The sequence below is a fragment of the Penicillium hordei genome (assembly GCF_028827395.1).
Source record: "Penicillium hordei strain IBT 12815 chromosome Unknown utg000001l_segment0_segment0, whole genome shotgun sequence".
NCBI classification, from domain to species: domain Eukaryota; kingdom Fungi; phylum Ascomycota; class Eurotiomycetes; order Eurotiales; family Aspergillaceae; genus Penicillium; species Penicillium hordei.
This window is the reverse complement of record NW_026623142.1, coordinates 5,306,186-5,326,942: the sequence shown is the minus strand read 5'-3', so window position 1 is coordinate 5,326,942 and position 20,757 is coordinate 5,306,186. Positions and strand designations below refer to the sequence as shown.

Genomic DNA, 20,757 nt, shown 5'->3' with positions numbered 1-20,757 from the left:
AACATCCAAACACCTCGGAAAATGCAAAAACAATAAAAATCACAGACGATACCGGGGAATCATTCATCTTCGTCGTCAATTGAGTCTTTCATATCAGCCCAGCCACACATCCAGCGTTTACCCTCAGTTTCACCACCGTTTCGAAGCTCGCGAGCCTCAGATCCCTCACGCCAGCACCGAGCAGAGTAGTCATCGCTCACAGTAATTAGTTCGCCAGATGGTGTCCAAGACAGACCAGTGACCTCTTTCTGATGACCTTCGATAAGAGGGGTGCCTGATTGGTGGATTGGGATGGTATCTTCGAGACGGCCGGACAAGCCGATTCCAGAGTTGGTGCGACGAAGCCCTGAGCGTGTGGTAAATAGGGAAGTCCTACTAGGCAGAGATTCGGCTGGTGCTTTCACGGGAGAATTGAAGTACCGTTCATCGGTAGGGAAAAGAATGGGGCAGTGGTCGCTACTCCCAGTGGCCAACATCTCCGGATGATCGTGGTTTGCTTTGCGCACAGCCAACTTCACATAGAATGAGGAAATTTGGAGGCGAGGGTGGCGGAAACCATAGAGAGGTCCAAGGCCGTCCTTGTCGGAGCCTCCCGTTCTTCGTGGACGGTTGTTATTGAGTGAAAGTTCAGGCGCATGCCCGAGAATTAAGTGCGATGTCGAGTAGGTATAAACGGTGTTGTCTCGGCAAAGTGTGTACAATCGTGAGCCATCTCCTCCAAACGCCATGGAAGTCAGGCCAAAGCGTCGATACTTTACATGGCTTTCCGGCTCTTGCGTGGTAGATAGAGGAATAACGGGTCGACCACGCCGATTGTTATGTGCTGTTCGCAAGTCCCAAAGTCTGACACTTGCGCTAGCCTCGGAAGCCGTAACAAAAAGATTTTCACGGCCAGGCGAGAGAAAGGCGAGAGAAGTAACGGTGATGTCGGTCCGGCCAATTGGTGGCGCATCATTTTTATCCATGGTCGGTTTATGAGAGGTTGTGTATGCATGGGCACCTTCAATGGTATTCAGAACGTGCGGGTATAACATTTTTGGAGGTGCAGTGGTCGCGGCATTTTCGGTTTCGGATTCCAGGGAGCATTGAACTTGCAACGCAGGCCGTTCAAATCCTTTACAGCGGAGATCCCAAATATTGACATTTCCATCCCGACTGCACGTAGCAAGAACCTTATTGTTTGATGCTGGTTGGAATTGGACACGCTTAACGGAGGATGAGTGATTCGATAAGCAGTGGATGGGTCGTTGTGTTGTCATATCAATAATAAGAGACGTTTGGTCGCCAGATGCCGTAGCCAGTAGCATGTCGTCCGATGAGAACTCGAGATCCATAATCGAATTCATGTGTGGACGGAAACCAAGGTATGCGCTAGAGAACCTAGCATCCTCATCCATCGATGAATCCAAGAGGCGAATACCACCCTCTTCATCGCCCACTGCAACAAGAGAATTTGCTTCCCATTTGTTAGCATTTATGGGGAGCAGTCAGGTGGAAACAGGACTTACTGTTGCATGAAGCATTACAGAATGGGAGGGCCACTGAACCCTCCGATGCATAGCTACCACACATGTGACGGTCCTGCGATTGCGAATAGAAGTTGGAAGTAAGATCTTGCCAGCCTAGATAGGAGATTAGAGGTGCAAAAGTACGCCATGAGGGTGAATACCAACCAGCGCCAGAGTTAGATCGTAGGGTTACTTTATTGGCCCGAGCCCCCATCATAGTTCGCATAAACAAAGCACCAGATGATTGCAGTGCCTGGGAGCGGCGCACAGGAGCCACGGGGGTATTTCGCTTGGGTGGACTCGGCGGTGCTAATGCATCAGGACGAATGTCGATATTTGGAATTTTAATATCTTGTTCCACATCGTGCATCGGAGACCGGACGCGAACTCTCTTCAGAGGCGAGGATTGCGGGGAGACGACTGAGGAGAATGAATTCTTTCTTTTCCTGCTCGGGGTGCGAATAAAGTCTTCTGGTAAGCCATCGTGAGGACTTCTGGTGCTGCCAGCCTTGGAGGTTCTCGAAAAGGCTGGCCCCAGACGGTTCACCGCGGGCGATGTGAGTGCCCGTAAGGCCTGGCGGCTGGTCGACGGCGTGATAGAAGTATCCCCAGTTGGTAATAAAGAACGCGGGGTAAAGAATCGACGGAATGACCGGGGCGTTACAGTTGGTGGTTTTCTGGTTCTGCGAGTATCGGAAGCAATAGACGGCGGGGATGAGGGTGGCTCTGGGGGAGGAGGAACAGGCTCTGACCGGGGTTCCTCCGGGGAATTAGAGATGTCCATTGTTTAACGAAAAAAACAGAAAGAAAAAAAAAAAAAAAAAAAAAGAAGCTATGGATGCATTGGTGGAGGTCTGGGCGGTTAAAGACTAAAGGGGAGAGATGAATCGGGGAAGTTGGATCTTTTTTTCGTGTCGCGACGTGACGCGATCGTGTCAAGGCATCCAAGGCACTTTACCACCCTCCTCCACTCTTAATATTGACCATCTGGAACTCCTTCAATACAAATTATTCCTCCTTTACAGTTATCTAGGTTATCTAACGCCAAATTGGCTTGGACTAATCCCTAGGCTTAATTGTTTTGGTGTTTTTGTCCCAAAACGCGTGGAATCACTAAGCATCTGGGCTCGATGTCAACACTGTTCTATTCCAGACAACAACTACTACATTGATTGCTAAAAATTAACAATTCACGGAACATGACAACATCAGATATTTCCCCTGGCTTAAAAATTGGGATTCCCTGCAGTGCCCTTAAGCCGCCCAACAATGATCCCGTTCATTCCTCCACCCACTTGTACTCTCGGGCCAATTGCAATTCAAAGATATGTCGCATCAACTTTCGATTTTTCTCGCTGCAAGAATTGCTCGAAGGTCCCCAGCGGAATATTCCACGCCTTGACTTTGTTCAAATCCACAAATGATACTAGATCACGGGCCATGAGTTGACCGGCAATGAAGGGATTGGTAGCCTTCTGTTCGCTGATTTCCTCATCTGACATATAGACAACGCTCATTTCCCTTCCAGTGGCACGGGATAAAGACTGGATGATGGCGTCGACTCCCAAAAATTCCGAAGCGATCTCAATTTCTTGGTGGTTGAACTTGACAGGATCGAAGACTGCTGCTGCTGCAAATTGGCCAATGTCGTTGGGATCAACCATGGGCAACAAGGTATCCGGAGCGAAAGCAGTGGTGAATACTCCGGTTTTCGTGAAGCCCGGGTACATCATTGTCTTCGGGGATAGGTAGTTGTTCATGAAGTTACCCGGGCGCAAAATTGTCCAGTTTTCAAATCCCGCTTTGCGAATTTCGTTTTCAATATCATGTTTGTTGAGCATCATGGTGCTAATGATGCTGGTCGGATCCCATAATTTGAGGCGTTGGGGGTCATTGGCAGACAATCCGCTGGTATACATGACTTGCTTGATGCCAGCTTCCTTGGCAATTTTGAGAAGTCGGCATGCTTGTTCGAAACTTGCATTCAAATCCGTCAACGCAGGCATCAAGTTCAGGAAAAGGCTTGTGCAATTGGCCATGGGCTTTCTGACGGAATCATCGTTGTCAAAATCGCCTTCCGTAATAAGGACGCCGAGTGATTTAAGACGTTGGGCAGCAGCCGAGTCGGGGGTGCGCGTAACGGCATGTATTTTGACATCGGTTTTGAGCAGATGGTCGATCAAAGCACCGCCCTGGGTACCAGTGGCGCCGCAGACGAAGACGGTCGGAGAAGACATTTGAAATTCGGAAATAAAGTATGAGAATAAAGTATGAGGCTTTGTGCTTGTAATTTCTACATTGAATCTGTGTGCGACCTACGTCCTTATATACCACGATATATCCACGTTGACAGACACTTCTATATGTTGTACATATTGTACAATTGCGGAACTCCACTCGGTCCGCCACCGTCCCGACCCCAAAGCGACTTCTGATTGGTGAACCAAAAGCCCCATTCCACTAGCGGGCGGAATTCCACTTCGGACCCACAAGCCTGGAACATTTCTCTTCCTCAACCTTGCCTTCGAGAAGTCTCAAAGAGACGATGCTTTATGCGGGTCAAGGCACAGCAACTTCGCGGCGGAAGTCATGCGAAGCATGCAAATTAGCCAAACGGCGCTGCGACCTATCATTCCCGGCCTGCTCAAGATGTATCCACAAAAGCATACCGTGCTTTTACCCCGGCAGGCTGTCCCAAACCTGCGCCGATGTTATTGCCGATATTCCGGCATCTACGAATTATGATGAGATGATTGGCACCGCTTCTACTCAATGCAATCGTGACTCTGACTTGATGACCCGGGTCAATACGGGCCCACTTCATCCTATTATTATCGACTCGCCCTGCCGTTACATCAATTTAATACCCCCGGAAGATCGGGTGGATATCTTCGAAGGCCTGCCCTCATCGCAGAACTTCGATCTCGCCATGACAAGAACGAATTCCCCAAAGCGGCTCTCAGATGTATTAGCCAATCGACTACAGTTCGCGGTGGATGTGCTCCAGAACATCCCCAAAATGGTAGTCACTGAGAACCAAACTCCATGGTGTCATCGTCAGCTTTATAAAAGTGATATGCCGAAGGACATGCAAGGTTTGTTCACTGACATCAATTTTTTTCATTTTATAGCAAATTGCCATACTAAGCTTATCATAGATGCATTCGCTTGTTGTTCCCTCTACATGAGCAAAAATGATACAAATTCACCGGTTTTGATGTCCATATTCGATTCTCGCATAAACGATCTTCTCTCTGCCCCACCGCCTACCACGCTACTGGAACTGCTTGCTCGAATCCACGCGCTCATTTTATACTTGATAATGCGTTTATTTGACGGTGGCATCCGCACACAACCATCCTCGGAATCCTTATTGGCTCTACTCGAGGCATCAGTACTATCTCTTTTCAACTGCATTCATATACCACACCCCTCACAACCCTGCGAGCTCCTCCCTATCTCCATAGAACCAGTAATGAGCTTCTGGGAATCATGGGTATTCCAAGAATCAGCGCGGCGCACTGTGATGATGGTGTTCTACTTTGTGAAGATCCAACACTTCCTACAAGGCAAGCCGCTCTCTAGCTGTGATGGAAAGCTTGGACTCGAGCATGCATGGTATCAGTCTGCGCATTTATGGAATGCGCAAAGTGCCTTCGATTTTGCAGTAGCTTGGACGGAAAACCAACACTTTATTGTCTATAATGCAGATTTTACTGGACTGCTTCAGGACGCGAAGCCGGATGATGTGGACTTGTTTGGGAAGATGCTTCTTGTGACTAAATTGGGCATTGATGAAACAAAAGCTTGGTTTTATTCAAGGGGTGGTGTTTTATAAGCAATGCAACGCTAACAATAACAATAACAATAACAATAACACAGATTTTTCAGCTTTGCCGAGGTTTTTCTTGTTTCTTCGCACTTTGGTTTACACTCCGTCGCGGCATAAGTTAGGCTGATATCCGTTCGGCTGCCTCACGGGCCGTTGCCGGCTACTAGCCCACCGGCTGCCAGTAGAAGCAGAAGAAAAAGAAAAAAAGGCATTTCCAAGTATGAAGCAAATTTCCAATTGATGATTTAACGTTCGAGATTCTCGTGCAGCATAATCAAAATTCACAAAAAACCACAACATCAAGCATTATGGCCCCTGTTAGGCTCCCGTTGCCCGCCCTCGACAACCCATCAAGTCAAATTGACGACGCCACAAGTCAAACGGCAGAACCTCGCCCAAATCTGGTGATATTCATGCCAGATCAGCTTCGTTATGACTCCGTTGGCTGTTTCGGAAACCCCCATGTTCGCACACCCAATATTGACGCCTTCGCTGCGCGGGGGACCAAATTCACGAATTGCTATTTGCAAGCCACCGTATGTTCACAAAGCCGATGTTCGCTCTACACAGGGCAATATCCACATGTGTCAGGCCATCGAAGTTTGGAAAATCTCATCAAGCCCTGGGAACCTAACATGTTTCGTGCGCTGAAGGAAAGCGGATACCACGTTGCATGTTTGGCTCCTAGGGGCGATACCTTTGCGCCCACGGTCACAGAGTTGAGTGTAACCGAATATGGCTTTCTCGTTCCGCCGGAGTGGATGCCAAAATTTGGAAAGGGAGGTGTAGAACCGGATGTGTCAGAAGATATCTGGGACCGTTTGTTCTACAAGGGCCTCCGCAGTCAGGACAAGACAGTTGACTATGATGAAGCTGCTGTGCGATCTGCTATAAAATGGTTAGAAAACCCTCCTAGGGGTCCATGGGTTCTTTACCTACCACTGATATTCCCCCATTGTCCATTTCAAGTTGAGGAACCGTACTTCTCCATGTATGACCGCAAGAAGATGCCAATGCCAACCAAGCCAGAGCGGAAAACAGGTTACGAACCGAGATATTTTGAAGAGAATCGCAAGCGCTATGGCACAGAACGGGCAACCGATGAAATCTGGGCTGAAATTACAGCGACATACTATGGGATGATCTCTCGTCTCGATACGCAATTCGGGCAGGTCATGACTGCATTGGAAAGTACGGGTTTGGTATCAAACACGGTCACCGCATTCTACACCGACCACGGAGAATACCTTGGAGACCATGGTATGATTGAGAAGTGGCCTAGCGGCGTGTCTGAAGTCCTTGCTCGCGAACCTCTCATCATAGGCGGTGCCGGTTTACCTGTCGGTAAAACCAACGATGACATTTGTGAGATGGTCGATCTGCTCCCAACTGTTCTCGAGCTATGTAAGGTCTCTGAGAGCTTTCCGCACAATGGCGTTTCGCTCTTGCCGGCAATACTTGGGAATCAGAAGCACCCAAAGCTCTACGCATACACCGAAGGGGGCTTCCTCAAATCGGAAGAGCCGCTCCTCGAGCAAGCGCCCTATCCATATGATATCAAGTCTGTTCTGCAACATGAAGATACCGAGATCGTTGGAAAAGCAGTTTCCATGAGAAGTGCAGACTGGGCGTATGTGTATCGGCTGTACGAACCAGCCGAATTGTACAACAGGAAGACTGATATCGCTGAGATTCACAACGTCGCTGCAGATCCACAATTTGATCATATTGTTCGAGAGATGCAGGCAGAGATGTTTCGCTGGATGATGCAGACATCGGACTTTCTCCCGTTTCAAAAGGATCCTAGATTTCCTCCGGTGAATCTTGAGAGTCCAGAGGAACAATATAGAAAGAGGACTGAAACACTCTGAGTGGCATGGGAATTTCTAATATCATTTGGATCAATTGGCACCGAAGGGGTGCAATGAGATCAATGTTAGCTGCTCGCAGGCCATTAAACATTAAGAATTTTTACTATAATCCATGTGCATCTAATGTCATGATTGATTCCCGTACAATTGTTCAAGATCTTGAGGATCGAAATTCATAGATGGTCCCCCAAATTCATCGAATACAGTATCCAGTGAGCCAAACATGTGCTCTGGTCCGAGTCCCGTATACCACAGAGATTCCTCTAAAATTCCTGTTCTTTCGTTGGCGGCACCCGTTTCTCTGTCCGACGGTACTTCCGATCCGGTCGGAGTGGTGACAGGAGGGCTTGCTGGGTACTGATGAAGAACTTCCTCTCCTTGCTCAATATCACGCCGACGAATGCGAGCTAGAATATCGAGTATGTTGTTGTCACGGATGTGCTCTTTCCGTGAGGCTTTTGTCATTGAGTCTGGGGAGGAACCCCCAGCAACCGCGATGCTTATGAGCCTCTCAGTCTCTTTGTACTGAATAATAAACCATAATTAGTATTATGCTTGAGAATAAAGAGATGCTGACATGATTTTCCTGTCAAGACATGAAGAATATAACTTACCAGTTGGTCAGCGGACTGGTTTGCCGCGGTAATAGGCAAGAGTATTTTCGCAACAGATTTAAGCTGGTAAAGTATCTCAATACTAGTTGAATGACTTCCGAGAAGTCCAATGTCAAAAGCTCGTATTAAAATCCGTGTGCATTGAAATACACAAATGCTGATCCCCGGATCTTGTGGAGTTTGACCGCAAACCTTCTGAACCGTTCCAAATATCTCGACAAGTGCCTTTGCATGCTCAACTGCTCGTGTTTGACAATAAATTGCATACTCAGGTAGCGTCGTATTGAGAACTTCATCGGGCAGGGATTCCCGAATTCCAGGTAGCAGAAATCTATACAAGTCACAGTGACATTGGTGCCACATCGTATGTAACATAACGTATCGCTTCAAATGTGGAGAGTAAGCTCGTAGGTTAAGATTACGCTCGCTAAAGGCCATTGATTCAGGCAGTGAGCGTTTCAGTTTTTGTAAGTCAGATTCCAGTTGGAGGAGCTCGCCACGAGAGTCGTGTGCTTTTGAACCTTCGGAAATTACTCTTCTGGTGTACCTAGCCATCAGTCAGCATTGATAATTAATTCATGCTGTAGAATCTCTCACTGAAGAATCTCATGCCGAATATTAGAGAGCTGGCAAAAGTATGCTCTGGTGCCCATGCTGGTGGAGTCACCTTCATCAATCTGCGTTGGTATAAGAGTACCTGTTCCGCCAGAAATTGCGAGCTCGAAGTCTCTCTCGTTCGATGGTAGTTGTATATGCATTTGCTCTTTGGGACACGATATCAGGTCCGACTGTCCAGCCGCAAGTCGTTTGTCCAAAATGAATATTGACCACATAATACGGCGACGAATTTCGCGAGCTGTTGTGGATAGTTGAGTGTTTTCATGATTCAACCGGAGCATGTATGCCATCTTCGCAGCAATTCCTAGCAGCGGTTGCAAAGCGAGAAATCGGGATAATGCACAATTTTGGGAAATTACCACCACGAGAACTTGAAGTACGACCAGAGATGGTCGTCCGATATTTGACCAAACATGCGCCTCTGCTTCAGTACGCCACCTTTCTCTTTGTTCAGCTGTGACGGAATCTGTTGACATAAATCCCGCCGATGCACTACAAACTGCCTTCAATAGCGCTGGGTCGACAGTTCCAGAGTTCCAGGCTTGTAGGAAAATAGCGCGGTGAACAAAGCCATTCTCACAAAGCGGTGCGATGTGTTCAAAGTAGGCGTCGATGTAGAGCCTGATTACACTCTTCTCCACTCCAAGTTCCTTGCTCGAGTGATAATTCACCCCATTGCTATGGGTTTCTCCGTGTGAAATAGCGTCCTCGGTCCTTGTCTTTTGCGATGGCAAAGCCTGAAGGGAACACCCTACACTCGCTGTCTGTTTAGGAGATATCAACGGTGATAACAGTGGGTGATTTTGCTGAGTCTCACTCGATGCGATGGCTCTTCGCCGTGTTCGTGTCCCGTTACCCGGCTTTGACGATGCATATTCGCATGGTATCCCTTTTTGGCTGCATCGCTGACAGGTAGGCAACGATCCAGAACATTTAGCCTTAAGCAGATGGCACGGCCTGCAAGCTTTCCTGGTACGAAGACGTTTTGTTCCACTTTGCGTTAAGTGGGCCGCTGTGCTGGGAGCCGCTGCCGGGGATGTCGAGTCCATTTTCAAGAGTCCGGAAGAGTTGTGTGCTCTCTCCAAGAGCAAGCGGCTATCAGACACCCGCAACGGCAAATTTTGAATTTCCCAGCCCGGGCCGTTAGGATGAATATATAATTGCGTGCTCCGCCATTTGGATTGCGACCTCTTGTTCCCCGGAGTTGAACCGAGGTCTTTGACCAATCAGCAAAGGTGGTATGCAGTCAATATATTTCCCGATAGCTTCTAGTTAATGTTTATTCGCATATGTCTCTGGCTTATCTAATGGACTCAAATGTCCAAATTTCTCTTTGATAGTGAACAAGAATAGTCGGCCGCTTATGTGACCTTGTCATTGTCTTTTTAGAGATCATTTTGGGTTTACACGAAGGCGGTAAAAAGGGCATACTATGTATAACCTTTGATATTGCGTGCTTTTAGATTCTAGATAATCCTGTCTCTCTCCAGTTGGCGGCTAGTAAATAGCCGGTGCCGGCTAGGACAGTCTACCACACGTAACAAATCCTCAACTACCATGGATCTTATTTTATATAAGACAAGCATAGAAATACAGTAGTATTACCATGTTGAATTGGGAAATAAAATCGGACTAGAGTTTTTTTTTGCCCTACTCACGCCACAATGATCGGCCACTACGATGTGCGAAAATACTTCAACAAACGGCTAGCATTATCATGCAGCCTGATCGCTCTCTCCAGCTTTAACTATGCTTTCGATAACCAAGGCTTTGCCCAAACACAGGCCATGGATGCCTTCGAAAAGAAATTTGGAGTCTACGATGCAAAAGCGAAAACCTGGGCCCTCGACACTCAGTGGAAGTCATACTTCAACGGACTCCCGTATCTGACCTTCGCCTGTGGTACGCAGTGAGGAATCATAAGCACCTTCATTTTTAACCAGCCTTCAGGTGTTGTCATTGGCAGCTTTATAAGTGCTCAATTTGGTCGCCGATGGTGCATGTTTGTCATGAGCATCTATGCTCTAGGTACTGCCACAATTACCACTACGTCTCAATCCAGTGATCAAATATTAGCCGCCAGGATCTTGAATTGTGCGTCTATTGAACTTCTCCTATTGAATCACTTCTAACATAGCCAGACATATATATTGGCATGGAACTCTCTGTTGTTCCAGTCTTCCAGTCCGAGATCGCTCCAACCCAAATTCGTGGCTTCATGGTGGGCACATACCAGTTGACCATTACGGTAAGTGATAATGTTTTATACAGAATGAATAAGTAAGTTATACTGACAGAAAGTTTCAGTTCGGAGGAATGGTCATTGGCTGGGTGTGCAATGGGACTAGCAAGATACACGATGACCGTTCGTGGAGGATACCTTTGGGGCTTTTCTTCATCATTCCGACCATCATAGCATCTCTCATATGGTTTATTCCAGAGGTGAGAACTTCTGAATTCTTCGTCTTTCTTTCATTTCCCAAAGGGCTAAGCTTAAGCAGTCCCCTCGATGGCTTCTCATCCAAGGCCGCATGGAAGAGGCGCGAATCAACTTACAGAAAATACGAGAAGGAGCGTTCACTTCGGATGAGATTGAAGATGAATTCGCATCAATCCAAAAGGGGTTGCAAAGTGAACCAGAGCAAGGTCGTTTCAAGGAACTATTCTCGAAATCTAACCGAAAGCGAACAGCGATTGTTGTTGGACTCAACTTTTTCCAACAGGCTACAGGGCAGGCATTCGCATCGCAATATGGCACTCTGTATGTGAAATCCCTACAAACTATAAACAGTTTCAACTTCAACGTTATCAATGGTTTTATCGGACTCGTCATAGTTCTACTATGTCTATACCTCAATGATAGAGTTGGAAGAAGGTGAGCTCGCATCCCTAAACAGGGGTTCTTGACTGACGTTGGCAGGCCCTTGCTTCTGATCGGTGCGGCAATCCAGGCAACATCACTTCTTATCATGGGAGGACTCGGAGTACATACTCCATCTTATTCTCAGAAGTCAGCCATTGTTGCAATGCTTTCCTTGTTCACAGTGGGCTTCAATGTAGGATGGGCAGCATTAACATACGTCGTGACTACCGAGATACCAACTCTGCGCTTGCGAGATAACTCACAGCGGATTGCGTCTGTTGCAAATGTTCTTACATTGTATGTTGACACTACTTTTCAACCAATATGTGGGACAGGAATGTTAACATTTCACGTTCAGCTTCGCAGTTTCGTTCAGTCTACCATATCTTTTGGATACTGGTTATGCAAACCTTCAGTCGAAGGTTGGGTTTATTTATGGAAGTCTTTCGATCACCTCGATTGCTTTTGTTTACTTCTGTGTGCCTGAATGCCAAGGAAGATCATTCGAAGAAATTGACCAGTTGTTCCGGAAGAAAACGCCTCTTCGGGAATTTCACAAGCATGGAAAGCCGCTGGGTAGTGAGGCAGATATCACAGGATTCTCAGAGAGCAAAGAAGTTGCTTAGGTCGACCAGACAAAGTATCTTGAAGTTTTATAAACGTTACTTTTAGAAGCTTGCCATGATTCTTAAAATGTATGCATATTGCCTCATTTGTACATCTTTCTACCTATCATTTCTTGTGGACGAATGCTATAAATATCTAGCACTGGAGTCTCCTAAGCTATGAGCGCGTGGGGCTTTTTATATGTTGTAACCTTGGAATATATATTGCAGGTAGTAATAAAAATTGTTAGGTAGCTTAGTAGTAGAACCAGGTATCAAGCGCATGAATAGCCCTATGGCATAATATGCATGTTATATTGCTACTCCGATAAAGTGACGCTAGACTATTTACAAAAGCCTCACCATTGTGGCTATAATGGTGCCATACATCCCCCAAACCGATGTCAATCGCTACGCAGTTTTGAAATTCCCAATTAGATGAATAGAATAGTTAAAACGAAAAAAAGCGAATTTGTGCTACTTCTATACTTTGAACTAATTTACAATATAGCTAGAACGATCCTAAGGTCGTCGTAGGCGTCGAGCTTTAATCAAAACAAGCATCAGGCACGCCTTTATTTACGCCGGTGATGCCACTCTGCCCCCCATATCAACGTCTACAGGAAAGCCTAATAGATTAAGGCAAGAGAGTTACGGAAATACTTTTTAGCAATAGTATAGTACACCGATAAAACTATATCATATGGTATCTTTCACAGCGAACCTTCATCCTTCAGTGTCACACGCGAAAAGTCCGCTTTCTCGATCTGCTTTTTATAGCAGGTGTCATAGAGACACTAAAATATGAGCACTCAAATAAGCTCCAACATGAAGAATGCTACCAGTACAGTTTCTCCAGTCGCAGAAATTAACCCAAAAGAGGAGAGGTCCTTGGTATGTCTACTCCCTCTCTCATTTGTGTGCCTGGAATTCTGATTTATTCAACACAGGTATGGCGACTGGATATCTTCTTCTTGACGATTGGCTTTCTAGGCTATGCATTCAAGTACTTAGATCAAACCAACATTGTATGTTTATTAGCAGCCCCGAGAAATATCCTATTCTAACGACCCACCAGAGCAACGCCTATGTTTCCGGAATGGAAACGGATTTGGAACTTTATGGAAATGAGCTGAATTACTTTACCACTTTCTTCAAGTAAGTCATCGGTGCTCTTTTTGTGAGGCGTCCTTATTGACAATAACAGTATTGGCTACATGATCATGCTATATCCCTCATGCATTATAATTTCCCACGTTGGCCCATCAATTTGGCTACCCACCTGCGAGGTAAGCAAAAATCAATTTTTGCTATTCAAAAACGCTGACAAAGTCTCAGGTCATTTGGGGTATATTGACTTGCTGTTTATCCACCGTCACCAACGCAAAACAGGTATAGACAACCGATCCATCTATTTCATCTCGAATTGACTGTATTTTCTTTAGGTCTATGGCCTTCGCTTCCTGATTGGCTTTTTCGAAGGCGCAACTTGGCCAGGTTATTTTACCATCATCAGGTCAATATACTCCACTCTACCCCAAGAAGCACGCATGCTGACTCTGCGGTTTAGCCAATGGTACTTGCCTCATGAAATGGCTCTCCGAATGAGTCTTTACAACATTGCCCAACCCGTTGGGGCTATGTTATCTGGCGCGATGCAAGGCGCACTTTCAACTAATCTGGAAGATGCTCTTGGCCGAGCCGGCTGGCGATGGGCATTTATCATCAATGTAAGCCTCACCTTGCGATTTCCAACAGAGTTGTGCTAACTCTACAGGGTGTCTGCACTATCTTTATCGCCTTATTGGCTTTCATGCTTTTACCAGGTTTTGTACGAACCGACTTCTTGTCATCCCCTGTGTTAGACTGACAGGACGTATCTAGCCGGATCGCCCCAACCCTCTCACCAAATTTTATCTCAGACCTCGGGATATCGGTATGGAAATATACACTAAAACCTATATTCAGAAAGTGTTTGCTGATACTTCATTCAAGTTGTCGCTGAAGAGCGAACTCGAAGGATAGGCCGTGATCCACAGGTTGGAATTAACGTCAAAACTTTCCTGCGATGCTTCAAATTTTGGCATGTCTGGTTATTTTCAAGTGAGCTAATGCAGGATTTCGTTCAAATGAAAGTCGAATGATCTAACCAAGCTTTTTCATAGTTGCCTGGTCTATCGGAGCCAACACCACGCCTTCAAGTTATTTCAACCTTTGGCTCAAGTCTCTCAAAAACGCCGATGGGAGCTTGAAATAGTGAGTACTACTTCATGTCTTAAGCGCTTGCACTAATCAGCCATCTAGCTCGGTTGGTATGCTCAATTATCTACCAATTGCAGGCCAGGCACTCCAACTAGTTGCGGAACTCTTGTTCAGTGGCTTCAGCGATTATCTTGGTACTCGGCTACCATTTTTGCTTCTTCACTCAGTAAGGCAACCCAGCAGAGTCAAGAACCCGATACTAATCCGAACTTCAGGTGATCAATATCACGTCACTGATCATTTTAATAATACGACCTGAAAGTCAGAGTGCCTACATGGCTGGCTGGTATATGAACTATGTTGGGGCGTGAGTATTACATTCCCTTTGGTGCACATGTATTTCATTTCTTCTAACTAGGACAGGGTTTCGACTATGCTTCTTTGCGCCTGGGCATCTGCACATCTAGAGAAAGAACCTCAAGTTCGAACGGTTCTCTTCGCGACTGGGACTCTGTTCTCATACTTGTTTAGTGCATTCCTACCCATTGCCGCATATCCCGCTGCGCAGGCACCCCATTGGCATATTGGCGCAAAGCTCTATCTTGGTCTATCCGTCTTCGCTTCCGTGCTTTTTGTTAGTATCTTCTTTATCCTCAAATGGCAAGCGAAGCGCGACAAGAGAAAGGAGAGGGCTGAGCACGATGATTCGTCCGACCTTTGATGGAAAGTTAAAGAAGTTCACAAGAAAAGAAACACCGTGTTAGCCTAACGCCATATAAGAAGAGATGCGAAGCCATTCCCGTAAAGATACTCTTGGTAAGGAACCAATAAATCATGTATATTGTCCACTTTGTTTCTTCTAGATTTTTAGTGAATAATGAAAGTCGATGTCCTAGTATGTAGGTACAGATCTTGGCGGGAGTTTAGGGTATTTGTCCTTGGGATTCAGGCATAAACTTGCTGACTCATGACCCCATGTCTCTATACCGCTCAGCAGGTTCTGCCGTGTCCGCGGAATTTTTTTTATCTTTTCTCTTGAGGAATTAGACCGCAATCTGCAACTGCACGATTCGGTTTTGCCAGTTTAAGAATGGCGCCAATCAAGCGCAAGGGGAATGCCCCCGAAGAAAATACTGCCCGCCAGCCCCAAAAACGTGCTAAAGTTGGAGCGGAGGAGGCCAAGAAAGACCACAAGAAGTCAACTGATGCCACCACATCCACCGCTGGGAAAGCTTCAGAACTTTCTGTGCTGCGCGATGATGAGCCCTCATTCCCTCGTGGTGGCGCAAGTGTTCTGACACCATTGGAGCGCAAGCAAATTCAGATCCAGGCCAACAGAGATGTCTTGTTCGAGCAGAAAGAATCTGGAAACAAGAAACCCTCCCAGAAGACGCCTTCCAACGAATTCGCTGAGGAAAGCGACAACGATGTTGAAATGGAGGATGAAGAAACCGCCACGACTACCAAGAAGTCTCGCAAGAAGAAGTCAAAGAGCAAGAAGTCCGCGGACAAGGAAACTGGTGACAAGCAAGATGTTCGCATCGAGGGTCTTAGCTTCAAGGTACGTTCTAGAAAAAGTTTTCATATCGCATCACTCTAACAATTGCAGCGCATTGTACCAGGAGCCATGATCCTAGGTCAGGTCTCGAGTATCAACGCCCACGACATCGGCCTTTCGCTGCCGAACAACCTTACCGGCTACGTCCCTCTCACATCCGTTTCAAAGGGCCTCGAAGACAGACTCGAGAAGATGTTGAATGACGAAGGTGAAGATGACGATGCCGAGGACAGCTCCGACGACGAGTCCTTCGACTTGAAGGATCATTTCTATTTGGGTCAATATCTGCGGGCATTCGTTGTGTCTACTGGCAGCAACCCCGATGACCCCAAGGCAAAGAGCAAGAAACGAATTGAGCTTTCAGTCGACCCTAGACAAACAAACACTGGCTTCTCGAAATCCGATCTTGTTGTGAACTCGGCTGTCCAAGCGTCCGTTGTCAGTGTGGAAGATCACGGTGTGGTCATGGATCTTGGCATTGAAGGCTCAGAGCTGAAGGGCTTCATGTCCTCCAAGGAGACCGACCCTAGTGTGGATTATTCTAGCATCAAGGAAGGCTCTGTCTTCCTTTGCATGGTCACTGGTCAGAACCCCAGTGGCAATGTCATCAAGCTGTCCTCCAACTTCCAAACGTCCGCCTCGATCAAGAAGTCCAACTACCTCAGCTCGGCCCCTACCATCAACACTTTCCTCCCCGGTACCGCCGCAGAAATTCTTCTCACGGAAGTCACAGCGAATGGAATGATCGGAAAGATTATGGGAATGCTCGATGCAACCGTTGACCTGGTCCAGTCTAGCATCAACGGCAAGATTGATCTGGAAAAGAAATACAAGATTGGCGCGAAAATTAAGGGCCGTATTATTTCAACTTTCCCGGCTGCTGAGCCGCTCAAGGTCAGTTTTTCTTTGCTCGACCACGTCCTCAAGCTCTCTTCCGATGCTCGCGGTCCCGGTTCTTCTGACGATGCGCCTGCTATTTCTGCAATCATCCCCGAGGTAAAGGTCGTGAAAGTTGATCACGGTCTGGGTGTGTATGCTCGGATTGGAGAGACAAAACACATGGGCTTCGTTCACATGTCGAGACTCTCCGATGGCAAGGTCGAAACAATTGATGAAAGTTCTGGAGCTTTCCAGCTGGACGCCGTCCACGAGGCAAGAGTCATTGGGTACAACTCGATTGATAACCTCTACATTCTCTCGTTTGAGAAGAGCGTTATCGAGCAGCCCTTCCTTCGCATCGAGGATGTGAATGTGGGTGCTATTGTCAAAGGAAAGGTTGAGAAGCTTCTGATCGGTGCTGATGGTATGAATGGATTGATTGTCAACCTGGCCGATGGAATCACTGGTCTTGTTCCCTCCATGCACTTTGCGGATACTATGCTTCAGTTCCCAGAGAAGAAGTTCCGCGAAGGCCAGAAGCTTTCGCTTAGAATTCTGTCTGTTAACCTTGAAAAACGCCAAATTCGTTTGACCCTGAAGAAGAGTTTGCTCAACAGCGAATCTACTATCTGGAAGGACTACAAAGATATCACTCCTTCGGCTCAGTCTCCTGGTACCATTGTCAACCTTCAGAGCCATGGTGCTGTTGTGCAGTTCTACGGCGAGGTCCGTGGTTTCCTTCCTGTCTCCGAAATGAGTGAAGCCTACATCCAGGATCCGGCCCAGCACTTCAGACTCGGCCAGGTCGTCAATGTTCATGCTTTGAGCGTGGATGCATCTCTTGGAAGACTTGCTGTCTCGTGCAAGGACCCCTCGACATTTACCGAGAAGTATCGTGAGGCCTTTGAAAACCTTCATCCCGGCCACCTTGTTACTGGAATCGTCTTCGAGAAATCCAATGACGATGTGCTTCTCAAGCTTGATGAGTCAGGCCTCGTCGCCCGTCTCGACGCTGAGCACCTCATCGACGGCCCCCCGTCTAAGCAAAATTCGATGCTCTCTAAGCTCCGCGTAGGCCAGAAGCTGAACGACCTTCTGGTCCTCAACATCCAGCGCGCCCACCGTCTGATCAAGGTTTCCAGCAGGGCCAGCTTGAAGAAGGCTGCCAAGCAGAAGAACATCCCGGGCCAGTTCGAAGAAGTCCAAGAGGGCTCCCTTGTGACAGGATTCGTCCGCAACATCACACCCGACGGTGTCTTCGTTGAGTTCCTCGGTGGCCTCACTGGATTGCTTCCCAAGCGTCTTATCGAAGACGCCAACCTCGAGCAGCCCCACTACGGGTTGTCAAAGGCGCAAACGATTGTTGTCAACGTGCAGTCTGTGGATGGGGAATTCAAGCGCTTCATTCTGAGCATGAAGCCCGTTCAGGCTACCCAGGCCGCTCCCAAGAAAGCTGCCAAGCAGACTGACGAGACTGTTGCCAACCCCGTTGATGACAGCATCAAGAGCATGTCCGACTTCACCTTCGGCAGAATTGTTGAGTGCAAGGTCGTCTCTATCAAGGCAACCCAGCTCAATGTCCAGCTCGCGGATAACATTCAGGGTCGCATTGATGTGTCCGAGATATTCGACGACTGGAAAGATATCAAGGATCGCAAGCAACCCTTGCGATTCTTCAAGGCCAAGCAGACTCTCTCCGCCAGAATCCTTGGTGTCCATGATGCCCGTAACCACAAGTTCCTCCCCATCAGCCACCGCACTGGAAAGTACCCTGTGTTCGAGCTCTCTCTCAAGCCAAGCTACGTCAAGGCCGTCAACCCTGCCCCTCTTAACATGGAGCAGGTTCAAGTCGGCTCCTCATGGGTAGGCTTCGTCAACAATGTCGCTGATGACTGCCTCTGGGTCAACTTGTCTCCCAACGTGCGCGGCAGACTCCGCTTCATGGATGCATCAGACGACCTATCCTTGTTGACTGATATGGAGAAGAATTTCCCCATCGGATCTGCTTTGAAGGTCCAGGTCACCGCTGTTAACGCCGAGAAGGGCCACCTCAACCTCTCGGCCAAGCAAGGATATGACAAGCTGGCATTTGGAGATATCTCCGTTGGAATGATCTTGCCCGGTCGCGTTACCAAGGTCACCGAGCGCCAACTCATTATGCAGCTCGGCGAGTCACTTGTTGGCGCGGTCAACCTGGTCGACCTCGCAGATGACTACTCTAAGGCCAACCCTACCGTACACAGCAAGAACGAGGTTCTCCGAGCATGCGTTATTGCCGTTGACAAATCGAACAAGAAGATTGCCTTGTCGCTGCGCCCCTCCAAGGTCATGAGCTCCTCTCTGCCTGTGCAGGACCGTGAGATCTCTTCGCTCAAGGATGTCAAGCCCAACGACATCATTCGTGGCTTCGTCCGACGAGTCACCGATTCCGGTCTCTTTGTGGCAGTCAGTAACGATATCACTGCTTATGTCCGCGTGTCTGATCTTTCCGACTCGTATCTCAAGGAATGGAAGGACTCCTTCCAGTCGGATCAGCTCATCAAGGGTAAGGTCACATTTGTTGATGCCGAACAAGGCAAGCTGCAGCTAAGCTTGAAAGAGTCTGTTCTGGACCCCAACTTCAAGGCTCCCATCACCCTTAAGGATCTTAAGGTTGGTCAGATTGTCACCGGAAAGGTCCGCAAGGTCGAGGAGTTCGGCGCTTTCGTTGTCATTGACGGGTCCTCAAACATCAGTGGTCTCTGCCACCGTAGTGAGATGGCTGATAAGCGCGTCGAAGATGCTCGCAAACTTTACGATGAAGGCGATGCTGTTAAGGCTAAGGTCATTAAGATCGACCTTGAGACGAAGAAGATCTCGTTCTCACTCAAGGCTTCCCACTTCCAGGATGAAGAGGAAGACGACAGCGAGGATGAGGACAGCATGAGCATTGATGGTCTTGGTGGTGTCGAACTCGGCGAGGACGACAGCGAAGAAGAGGGTGACGACGATGAGTCCATGGGAGGTGTTGATGTGGAGGATAACAACGAGGAGGAGGAGGAGGAGGAGGAGGAGGAGGAGGAATCCGAGGACGATGATGAAGATACCCAGATTCAGAAGCCTAGCAAGACCGGAGGTCTCGGTGCAAGCGGATTCGACTGGAGCGGCACCGCCCAGACCGATGCCGCTCCTCGCTCCGATAGCGAAGATGAGGGCTCCAAGAAGAAGAAGAAGAAGAACCGCAAGGCCGAGATCCAGGTCGACCGGACCGGCGATTTGGACGCCAACGGTCCTCAGTCCGTTGCCGACTTCGAGCGACTCCTTCTCGGTGAGCCCGACTCCTCGCTGCTGTGGCTGCAGTACATGGCCTTCCAGCTAGAGCTTGGTGAGATCGAGAAGGCTCGCGCCATTGCTGAGCGTGCTTTGCGCACTATCACCATGGGCCAGGATGCTGAGAAGCTGAACATCTGGGTTGCGCTGCTGAATATGGAGAACACCTACGGTGACGATGACAGTCTCGAGGAGGTCTTCAAGCGTGCCTGCCAGTACAACGACCCCCAGGAGATCTACGAGCGGATGATCAGTATTTACATCCAATCTGGCAAGAACCAGGTATGTATAAATCCATTTCGAAATTTACTCTCTACGGATGCTAACAATTTCACAGAAAGCAAGTGATCTCTTCTACGCCGCCCTCAAGAAGAAGGTTTCCTCCCAGTCCCCCAAGTTCTTCTACAACTACGCCAGCTTCCTCTTCGACACCATGGCCTCCCCCGATCGCGCTCGGGCTCTGCTCCCACGCGCCCTTCAGTCCCTCCCTGCCCACACCCACGTCGAGACGACCTCCAAGTTCGCCCAGCTCGAATTCCGCTCCGCCAACGGAGACGTCGAGCGCGGTCGTACCGTCTTCGAAGGTCTCCTATCCTCGTTCCCTAAGCGTATTGACCTGTGGAACGTTCTCCTAGACCTAGAGATCAAGGTCGGCGATGCGGAGCAAGTGCGCCGTCTCTTCGAGCGTGTCCTTGGCCTACAGAGTGGCAAGAAGGGTCCCGTTAGCGTGGACGCTAGCAAGAAGCTCAAGCCTAAGCAGGCCCGCTTCCTGTTTAAGAAGTGGCTTTCCTTCGAGGAGGGTCTGGCTGCCACCAATGGAGATGAGAAGATGGTTGAGGAGGTCAAGGCACGGGCTGCTACCTATGTCAAGTCTCTTCAAGAGTAAATCTATAAAAAA

The 20,757-nt window shown here is 48.0% G+C and overlaps 9 protein-coding genes across 9 annotated transcripts; 6 read left to right on the top strand and 3 right to left on the bottom strand.

Annotated features, from left to right (window-relative positions):
• Positions 1 to 59: 59 nt before the first annotated feature.
• On the bottom strand, positions 60 to 2,292 carry N7537_002015 (WD40 repeat domain-containing protein; the record flags this gene model as incomplete). The annotated part of the gene is made up of 3 exons (XM_056893073.1): positions 60 to 1,456; positions 1,509 to 1,622; positions 1,674 to 2,292. 3 exons carry the CDS (start codon positions 2,290 to 2,292, stop codon positions 60 to 62), a joined length of 2,130 nt encoding a protein of 709 aa, XP_056758068.1.
• A 535-nt stretch (positions 2,293 to 2,827) lies between these two features.
• Positions 2,828 to 3,745, bottom strand: N7537_002014 (NmrA/HSCARG family protein; the record flags this gene model as incomplete). Its single annotated transcript, XM_056893072.1, has 1 exon — positions 2,828 to 3,745. One exon carries the CDS (start codon positions 3,743 to 3,745, stop codon positions 2,828 to 2,830), a length of 918 nt encoding a protein of 305 aa, XP_056758067.1.
• Positions 3,746 to 4,053: 308 nt separating this feature from the next.
• Positions 4,054 to 5,346, top strand: N7537_002013 (Zn(II)2Cys6 transcription factor domain-containing protein; the record flags this gene model as incomplete). The annotated part of the gene is made up of 2 exons (XM_056893071.1): positions 4,054 to 4,603; positions 4,667 to 5,346. 2 exons carry the CDS (start codon positions 4,054 to 4,056, stop codon positions 5,344 to 5,346), a joined length of 1,230 nt encoding a protein of 409 aa, XP_056758066.1.
• A 302-nt stretch (positions 5,347 to 5,648) lies between these two features.
• Positions 5,649 to 7,211, top strand: N7537_002012 (uncharacterized protein; the record flags this gene model as incomplete). Its single annotated transcript, XM_056893070.1, has 1 exon — positions 5,649 to 7,211. The coding sequence occupies one exon, from the start codon at positions 5,649 to 5,651 to the stop codon at positions 7,209 to 7,211; it is 1,563 nt and encodes a 520-aa protein (XP_056758065.1).
• Positions 7,212 to 7,337: 126 nt separating this feature from the next.
• Positions 7,338 to 9,317, bottom strand: N7537_002011 (fungal specific transcription factor domain-containing protein; the record flags this gene model as incomplete). The annotated part of the gene is made up of 4 exons (XM_056893069.1): positions 7,338 to 7,736; positions 7,826 to 8,372; positions 8,423 to 9,207; positions 9,261 to 9,317. The coding sequence occupies 4 exons, from the start codon at positions 9,315 to 9,317 to the stop codon at positions 7,338 to 7,340; spliced, it is 1,788 nt and encodes a 595-aa protein (XP_056758064.1).
• A 790-nt stretch (positions 9,318 to 10,107) lies between these two features.
• On the top strand, positions 10,108 to 11,932 carry N7537_002010 (uncharacterized protein; the record flags this gene model as incomplete). The annotated part of the gene is made up of 7 exons (XM_056893068.1): positions 10,108 to 10,345; positions 10,394 to 10,537; positions 10,585 to 10,691; positions 10,751 to 10,885; positions 10,945 to 11,318; positions 11,364 to 11,603; positions 11,665 to 11,932. The coding sequence occupies 7 exons, from the start codon at positions 10,108 to 10,110 to the stop codon at positions 11,930 to 11,932; spliced, it is 1,506 nt and encodes a 501-aa protein (XP_056758063.1).
• An 807-nt stretch (positions 11,933 to 12,739) lies between these two features.
• N7537_002009 (Major facilitator superfamily domain general substrate transporter) lies at positions 12,740 to 14,484 on the top strand (the record flags this gene model as incomplete). The annotated part of the gene is made up of 11 exons (XM_056893067.1): positions 12,740 to 12,805; positions 12,862 to 12,939; positions 12,990 to 13,069; positions 13,119 to 13,200; positions 13,357 to 13,641; positions 13,689 to 13,742; positions 13,796 to 13,847; positions 13,907 to 14,014; positions 14,077 to 14,167; positions 14,216 to 14,339; positions 14,389 to 14,484. 11 exons carry the CDS (start codon positions 12,740 to 12,742, stop codon positions 14,482 to 14,484), a joined length of 1,116 nt encoding a protein of 371 aa, XP_056758062.1.
• A 62-nt stretch (positions 14,485 to 14,546) lies between these two features.
• Positions 14,547 to 14,834, top strand: N7537_002008 (uncharacterized protein; the record flags this gene model as incomplete). The annotated part of the gene is made up of 1 exon (XM_056893066.1): positions 14,547 to 14,834. One exon carries the CDS (start codon positions 14,547 to 14,549, stop codon positions 14,832 to 14,834), a length of 288 nt encoding a protein of 95 aa, XP_056758061.1.
• A 369-nt stretch (positions 14,835 to 15,203) lies between these two features.
• On the top strand, positions 15,204 to 20,745 carry N7537_002007 (putative rRNA biogenesis protein RRP5; the record flags this gene model as incomplete). Its single annotated transcript, XM_056893065.1, has 3 exons — positions 15,204 to 15,674; positions 15,723 to 20,141; positions 20,197 to 20,745. The coding sequence occupies 3 exons, from the start codon at positions 15,204 to 15,206 to the stop codon at positions 20,743 to 20,745; spliced, it is 5,439 nt and encodes a 1,812-aa protein (XP_056758060.1).
• Between the last annotated feature and the right edge of the window lie 12 nt (positions 20,746 to 20,757).